General features: G+C 38.8%; 1 protein-coding gene across 2 annotated transcripts; it reads right to left on the reverse strand.

Moving 5' to 3' along the window:
• Positions 1–1018: 1018 nt before the first annotated feature.
• Positions 1019–7442, reverse strand: creb3l3a (cAMP responsive element binding protein 3-like 3a). 2 transcript variants are annotated; one of them, XM_085150129.1, is made up of 10 exons: positions 7037–7442; positions 6638–6742; positions 6281–6527; positions 5499–5629; positions 4531–4641; positions 4327–4433; positions 3776–3844; positions 3489–3573; positions 3040–3133; positions 1019–2399 (listed from the first exon to the last, which is right to left on the reverse strand). In XM_085150129.1, exons 1-10 carry the CDS (start codon positions 7055–7057, stop codon positions 2086–2088), a joined length of 1284 nt encoding a protein of 427 aa, XP_085006255.1. In that variant the 5' UTR covers positions 7058–7442; the 3' UTR covers positions 1019–2085. The 2 variants fall into 2 exon arrangements, with proteins under 2 accessions (XP_085006255.1, XP_085006256.1); XM_085150130.1 differs by having other exon boundaries at positions 1091–2399; positions 6281–6524; positions 7037–7439.
• Between the last annotated feature and the right edge of the window lie 1284 nt (positions 7443–8726).

Here is an 8726-nt window from a genome sequence, read left to right on the forward strand (position 1 = left end):
TATAGTGCTGAAACCAAAGTTCTCATATCAGTTCCCCCCACTCACATCAGAGTGGGAGGAACATGCAGGAGATTTCAAGGTTATAGGACTTTAATTATTAATAATTTCCTGTCAAGTCGAACTGTGGGTTATTTGTGGAAATATGTAAAAATGTTTCATTTGATATGCTAATATTATTACCCTGGCTCTCGAGCAAAGTGACCCACTTCAGCCTTAAAATTAAAGTGGTGTGATTAGCTTGGCTGGCTACTCGACCGTGAAAGATCCTAATCAGCCGAGAAAGAAGCAAAGGAGATGAACCCCACAGCTAAATGTCCTCGAACCTTCCCTGCTTCCTTTTCATAAGCATGTATAACATTCTGGCCAGCCCCAAGGACTCCCATGAAACCACGATGGTTAACAAACAAATAAACAAACAATTATATATCTATATAGATATATAAATATGTATAACCACACCCACAAACAATACACATCACAATCAAATGTTGGTGGAGAGTCTGATCAGGAGTCTGTTCTCTGATTTATTGCTGCCTGTAAAAATGAAAAGCAGTAAGTGGCTGAAAGCTAGCATATACAAGGAGCACGGCTAGGCCAGATACTGTGACATCTGACCATGTTTGAAGGCAAAGTGTTTATTGCTGCTCTGAAAAGCCACACTTAAAGTCAGTCTGAAAAAGACAGCTGCCATAGCAACAGGAAAGATCCTATAATCATTCAAATATGTGATTAAAAGTGTGCAATTTCACACAATCTTTGGTAAAAACAAACAAACAAACAAACAAAAAAAAAAAACCCATTCAGGTTATCACAACCAGTTGACAAATTTTAGTTTAAGCTTAGTTTAGAATGGATTTCAAAACCTTTTTGATGAATTTCCACAAAGTTGGCATTCCCCTCATGCTGAATCCAGTCTGCAGACACACACACAGAAAGCTATGCCTTCATCTTTCATGTAATATGTTCAGTGTCAGGTGAACAAGCTGGAGTAATTCCAGATAGTTGTCAGCTGACTGAAGATTTAGTCAGGTGATGACATTCTCTCAAGAGCTTCAAGTAATCTCATGAATGTTGTAAATTAATCTCAAAAGAGGGATTTCTGTTATCAAATGTCCGTGTGTGTGTGTGTGTGCATTAATGAAAACCACATTTTTTCTTTTACGAATCCATTCAGATGGTGACCAGAGTGTGTGTGATGGAGAGGATCATTTAATCCCAGAATTCAATCTCCGGCCGCTCCTTCAAATAAAGTCTAGCCGACCTCAGAAAATGTCATCTTGAACAGGTCAGACCTAAATGCTAGGTGAAATGGCAGCAAGCTTAAGAACACCTTTCAATTTTTGTTAGGTTGACAATGACAAAACAGAAGGTGGGCGAGTGCCACAGACACCAACTGGAACCTGGCTTCAACAAGTAAATAAATCAACATGTCAAGTCTGACTAATGAGATAACAGGTCATCTGCCTCACCTTTGTCCCAGTTTTCCGTCTCCCTCTGTGTGAACCATGTCACTACTGACATCCACCCCACAGCGCTCTTTTTTCAGCCAGATGTGTCAACAGAGATGTTGTACCACATGTTTTCACTTTTTAATAATTAAAGCTTGGAAATACAGAAAAATGAGTACACAGTATATTCAAACCACTGATTTTGTTGTGTTATTTTAATATTTTTCTTTACTTTACGATGTTTAATCCGTGAATAAATCCAAACTACTGCAATCAACTCTTCGGAGAAAACATGCTTTGAAAATCCTTTAACATTTCAAAAATTATTCATTATGATCAAAACTATACACGCAATCACGGCTCTATTCACCACATTTTTTGACATTCTCAAACAGCAATTTACACTGGCATTTCATCAAAGTCAAGGCATACACAGAAGAAGAAATTTCAGTAGGGATTAAAATCCAAACACTGATATAAAACAGTATCACGAGTAGAAAAAAAAGCATACAGGCTACATAAGTATTAAAGACAAAATGGGAATGATTAAAACCCAATTTCCCTTTGTGTAAACAATAGCCCCTGATTACCCCCTGCTCTACCATTAGGAGTAGGATAATTTTGCTTCCCTTCTTTCTTACATACCATCAGCATGTGGCTGATGGTATGAGCGATGGGGATTCAAGGTCACCGTAGCGATGTGACCAGTAATTGGATCTACATGAAAATGACCAATTTTGTCTTCCTGACTGCTGTTGAGAGACATGGACTCCAAAGTGGATTGTTCTTGGTCTACTGCCATCTTCTCCATCAGCGCGGTCAAATCTTCCAATCCCGGGTCTTCTGGGTAATGCCGCTGAAGAGGCTCTGATTCATCCTCGGGGAAGATTGGGGATTCAGTGACATGGAGTACGCGGGAAGCCTGAAGGTTCTGCAGGGAACGTGACTGGACTGTAGGAGAATACGATGTAGAGTAAAACAAGTATTATAGTCAGGTCTTATTATTGTGTTGTTCTAGGCATGCACTGTGGTAGGCAAGTGTACATTTTCACGTCTGCGTGCTCTCATAAGTTTGTGACGATTCAAAATTCAAACCTAAACACATTAAAGACTCCTGTAACAGAGCCCCAGCAGTCGGGAAAGGCACAAGATGATTGCTTTTTTTCAGTTCCGTCAAACCACATAAGTTAAGAAATTATACCTCACTGCTTTGCAAACACTAATCTCGTCGCCTATTAAACTGAAAGAAATACATCATAGTCGGTATCTGCAAACACATTCAACATTAAGCTGACATTCAATACTAAACTAATAATTAATGGTAAGCAATCAGATCAAGCGCCAATTCACAGAGCAGAGCTTAATAACTGCAGTGACAATAAATGGCCTTGGTCCTCTCTGCCTTCCGACTAACTTTAAGTAGACGGCAAATCCTCAGAACAGTAGAGGCGACTGTGGAACTCAGCAGGTGAGAACCGTTCCAGCAGCGTGTGAGAATGTAGTTCTAGCAAACTCAGCAGCTGTGACATATAGCTGCTGGATTAGTTGGCAGGCAGCCACACAAAGCTGTTTGGTGCTGAAGGTTACTCACTTCTGACTGGAGTGAAGTCTTCTTGGCTGACTTTGGAGTCAGATAAGGGCTTGAGGCTTGGGAACAGTATTAGGGAGAAGGACAGCACGAGCACCTGAGAATATGATAAAAAAGGAGTGTTAGATAAAGTACGGGGGGGGGGGGTTTCTACATCTTTTTTTTGTTGTTGAAGGCATTTAGTTATATTTATAGATTAAAAGTTACACTTTAAAAGTGCCTCTAGTGTTGAACTTTATTCCAGTGTCGTGATTAGAGGCAGTAGCTTCTCTTTAAGCCACTGTATCTCTCCCTTGCTGTATTACCCAGTGTGCACCAGTCTAAATTGGCTTTTCTTAATGGCTCATCCAGCAGCAGTAATTTTTGGTGTTTGGGCATTGGAAAACTGAATTCTTTCATGAAGAGCCACGTGTGTCAGTGACAATTTATCTTATCACAGAGGATGTCTGTACCAGTACACATGTCCCAGTCTGGGCTGGCTTATTAGATGTATTCATGACCAGGGCCTGCAGCCTGCGCAGCTGTTCCATTAGTGACCTGTAGGGAGGAATGGGGAAAAGAAAATACAAAGAGAAGACGTGATAAGAGGATTAAAAAAGGTTTGAGGGGAACAGGAAAGCAGGGCAAAATGCCAAAGGTAGTTATTTTGCTAAGATGAAACGTCATAACAAACATTAACCTGAGATCACAGAATGATTAATTAAAAACAGAGATCGATTTTTTGCCTCCGATCACTCACATGTTGCATTTCTCCAGCTGGGACACTTTTCTCTGTAGCTCTTGATTGTGTGCACTGCAAGCAACCATCCTAAAGGGAGATACACGAGGGGGAAGAAAGGAGAAAAAAACAAGTTGAAAGAATATAATTTTTTCTCTCTTTTAGGTTTTCATCTCCAGTGAAAGCTAGCTATCAAAAATCGGTTTAAGGCTCCGTCTATTATTCATGAATTGATCTGTTGTACGGGAAATGTTGAATGCTGTGATTTGCAAATTGTCTCTATAATGAGTTACTCCAAAATATTTTGCAGTGCACACTCTTAAACAGTTTTCTGATCAGAAGCTGACATTAAAAACCCAAAAGTGTGGATTTTTTTCCATTAAGTTTCTTTCTCTGAAATACATTAACCTGTAACAAGAGTACAGGGCTGCCCAGAGGGTACAACAGCAAAATAATCAAGGAACTTATTTATGCTTTGAAAAAGGATTATCAGTTTCTAAGACTGTTATTATTGGTAAGAATTGCAGTTAAAATGCTAAAACATTCCAACCCACTCTAAATTTGAATATTACCTGCTTTCCAGCCCATCGATGTACTCCTTTTTCTTCTTTCTGCTCTCCTGGGCCGACTGCTTGTTGCGAATTTTTCGGCGTATTTTCTTCAGAATCCTTTCTTCATACTGACAAAGGAAGGAACATTACTGTTTTGAGCCTCTGTATGATAAATTCTAAGTGCTGGAAACTGTTCTCATTGTTTGGGTATTGATAGCCGTTTACCTTTGTGAGAGGCATCTGGGTGGGCAGAGTGACTCCCTCCTTTGCTAAAAGCTTCTTCTCATCTTCATTGAGAACCAGCTCTTGAATGGACTTTTGGGACGGCTGTGGGGTCTGGTGGGAAAATACAAATTCTAATTTTTAAAACACCACCACTAATAAATTTTCTCTCTGGCCACCTCTTTCACTCTGCACTCAATGAACCTCACAGGAAACAGTTAAATTGGTGCAGACCATCAAGGCAACTTCATCAGTCTCATTTCAAGGCTTCTGAAAAGTAATTATGGTGTGAAAACCCAAGTTGCATTCTGCTACTCTCTCCTTCATCTTACTAAACTAGGCTGAGAAGATTGATCAATACCCGGAGTGAACTGAAATCCACTTAAGTTTCAGAAGCTCTAACGTATTATTCTGCTCATGGTGATCTTTACTTGATAATCTAATTTCTTTTTGTGTGAGTGTGTGAAATGAGAATATCTGATATGTTGACCTAATAAACTTTCTCTTCACAAAATGCTATTTAGTAATGCCACATAATATAAAATTCTTCACACATTAAGAAGGTATTTTATCTCCAAAATTTTGTATGAATGAATGAAAGTTATGGGAAGGTTTAAAAAAAAAATCATCTTCGGTAGAATACTAATAAAAATCTTTTGTGTCTTCCTTCTCTCCGGCTCAGAAAACAACCCTCAGTTGCTGCACATTCAGCAAAGCTTCCCACAAACAAGAGTAAAAATAGAAATTTCATTTGCAATTCCAAAGGCCTTACCCCTTGCTGAATTCATGAGATCAGGGACTGTAGTAATCCACTTGTTGTTGTTACACATGCACACTCACACACAAAAGGTAAACAACAGGTCTCTTAAGTCAAGAAAGCAATGAAAGATCCACAAACATGCATTAGACACGCTCTCCCCCAACCCTCAACCATCCCCTCCTTCTCTATCAGGGAGCAACAGGATACTTACTGGCTCAGACGTGCCCGACAATAGCAGATCTTTGACAGTTAGGGGGAAGCTAGAGGAAAGCTGTGATGTATCCACATCAGAAGGATGTGTAATCCTCATCTTGCCCATTGGAAAGCCGAGCTTCCAGCCACCTGTACACACAGGAGCAACGATAGTGCACATGCAAATAAAGACCAAGGAGACGTGCTCATCTCACTGGATTCTGACCAGCAATTCTGGAGCCCGATTGTGTAAATACCGATAACTCTGCAAGGCGCTGAGCATGTTGACTTTCTTTTGTCCGTATTGATAATGTCTGTGTCTTAGCATTTGACTGTTTTTGTATACAGTCACAAATAATCCATGATATCCTACTCTATTTTTTAAACTGGGATTCATATTCAGGAACAAAAACTTTCAAACACTGAGTGCCATTATCATTCCTTTCCCACAAGGGCTGGATTTAGTATAATGCCATTAGAATGAAATGCTAATATTATCAGAGCTTGGTTATCTAAAAATGTGCAAAATGTAGATAACTGATGGCAATTTTTCAAGCAAATGAGAATATTTTCTCCTTTCATCTCTGCTATAATAAAGCTAATTGCTTAGTATTAGGGATATCATAAGAATTTGTCATTTGAAGATATAACTTGGGACTTAATTTCCACAGTTTGATTAACCACACCAGAGAACATAATGTTTCGTTTAATCAATAATCATGAAAAGATATTAGGAATTAGAACCCAGTATGTAATGTGTCCCAATGTGAATGTTTTACTTTTTGGATATGTGCGACTTACTGAAGTCAGTGGGGACATTGGCTTCCAGGGCCGCCTTGGTTAGTGGTCTTGTACCAAAGAAATGGGAGTCCCCGGGTGGGCTTTCAGGGCGCTGAGGACTGTCCATCTGGTCTGATGGAGGGTCCTCACTGATCCCACTGTCACTGGGAGATGGTGACCAGAGCGGAGAGGCCGACACAGAATCACCGCCACGCAGGAGCGCATTGAGAAAGTCATCGTTTGGCTGTTCGGGTGGCTGCAACATCTGCTGGGTGAAAACATCAAGTGGAACGATTAATCTCTATGTGTGAAGTAACAACATACAGAGAACACAGACAAGGAAGTGGGAGAAAAAAGACATATAACAGTCTCACACACATTTGGGTCCTGGATTGGCCAAGTGTGTTGTTCTGGTTCTTCGTGACGGAGAATACCATTATTTTGATCAAATAGCCAGTCAAGCAGCTCAAGGCCATCACAACCCTGAAGAGAGGTCATGACGTTAAATAGCAACATATAAGAGAAAACAACACAGCAGTAAAGATTTCAGATACTATGAATATCTGTTTCACTGCCAACAATTCACCAACCCACACAAGTCAGTGTGATTTTTTTTTTAAAAACATTAACATTTTTAAATCGTTGGTTTATACACTAAATACAGGTTTTCAGTTTTCTCGCAAGTGTGAACTTTGCTCTCCAGGTCTTGAAGGCTTCCTCTGCAGCTTTGTCTTAAATCTGTAAACTACGATACAATGGAAATACTAAAATGTTTACCTGATCTGGGTAATGCTCCATAATTGTCCTGCTTGAGTGGCACACCAAAGAAGCTGTCAAAACAACTGCAACCCAAACAAAATATCTAATTTACTCTGAGGTCTCCGTTTCTGAAGAGTCTGCTCTTAATCTCTCAGCTCTTCTGGGGTCCAAAGTGTAAACTCCAACTCAACACACCCAGCTGACTAGATTGCTTTGTCCTTATTGGCTCTTAGAGGATATATTAGTAATCTTATTGGTAGTTAAGAGTACACAGCTACCTAGATAGAAGACCGGGATAGAAGAAATGAAGTCACCAGTTAGATGTGAACATCAGAAAGGGCAAAGTCTCCTGTTTTCTTTTCTCTTAATTTTTTTTTTTTTTGATAGTTTGTTGACATAGGGATAGTTGTGACCTTTAGCACATATCCAAAACACAATGATCAAACAAAAGCTCGATTCTTTGTCAAATTCAGCCAAAAACTCTGGTTTTGAGGAACTTTATGTTAATTTATCTGATCATTTCACAGATGTGCATCCTACAGTTGTGTCTCAAATCATGTGATTAATCAAGAAAAGTTACAGTTTTATTGACTGACAGAATAAACAAAACATGTTCTTTGTATTTGTGGTTTAAGGCATTTCTGGGAAAATTTAACTTGAAAGTTGAACAAAACATTTATATATTTTAAATCAGTAGCACTTTCTATTACAACTCGGTAAAAAAGGGGTAATAGTAGGGTGACAAGGTTAATAATGTGGTAATTTCTAAGTTATTACTATGCAATTACCAAAGTAATAACTATGTAATATATAAGTAATATCACAGTAGCAACAGTGGTTAAAGTTGAGTAATATTACCCTGAAATTTATGTACTAGGATAATAAAAGCCTAAAAACTTGGTTTAACAATGTGGAAATACAACTCGGTAATAAAGTGGTAATAATTCAATTTGTTTCAATTCAATTTTATTTATATAGTGCCAACAACAGTCATCTCAAGGTGCTTTATATTGTACAATAGATCCTACAATAATAGATACAGAGAAAAACCCAACAATCATATGACCCCCTATGAGCAAGCACTTTGGCGACAGTGGGAAGGAAAACTTAACTGTCGGAAAACTGTAACCGTATGCTTTAGCAAAAAGGAAAGTTTTAAGCCTAATCTTAAAAGCAGAGATAATGTCTGTCTCCTGAATCCAAACGGGAAGCTGAAAACTGAAGGCTCTCCCTCCCATTCTACTAGGAACAACAAGTAAGCCTGCAGTTAGAGAGCAAAGTGCTCTAATAGGGTGATATGGTACTATAAGGCCATTAAGATAAGATGGGACTGGATTATTTAAGACCTTGTATGTGAGGAGCAGGATTTTGAATTCAATTATGGATTTAACAGGGAAGAAACAAGGTTATTAATATGCTATTAAATAGAAAAAGACAGTTTTGCATTTTGCAGCTCTGTTTCGTGCTTATGACACAGAAACTACCACAGTTATTGAAATTACCACATTATTACCCTATTATTTCCCCCTTGTTATCCAACTATTACCTATTTATTACCAAGCTGTAATAGAAAGTTCTACCTTTAAATCTTCTAAATAAAATTTTCTGTGGCCACAGATGTGTCCCAGCACACACACTCCTTGTTTTGAGTTATGTATTTCTTTTATTACTTCACACTGTACAATGTAATGTTTCGGGCATCGCCCGG

The sequence above is a fragment of the Neolamprologus multifasciatus genome, chromosome 23 (assembly GCF_963576455.1).
Source record: "Neolamprologus multifasciatus chromosome 23, fNeoMul1.2, whole genome shotgun sequence".
Lineage (NCBI taxonomy): Eukaryota > Metazoa > Chordata > Actinopteri > Cichliformes > Cichlidae > Neolamprologus > Neolamprologus multifasciatus.

Bases quoted from the DNA above. Each gene is read 5' to 3' on its own strand.
- creb3l3a (XM_085150129.1), bottom strand. From the start codon at position 7,057: ATGGAGCATTACCCAGATCAG. The intron at 5,630-6,280 runs GTAAGTCGCACA...CTGTGTGTACAG, and splicing joins CAATGTCCCCACTGACTTCA to GTGGCTGGAAGCTCGGCTTT. The intron at 4,434-4,530 runs GTAAACGGCTAT...TTCCTTTGTCAG, and splicing joins CCCAGATGCCTCTCACAAAG to TATGAAGAAAGGATTCTGAA.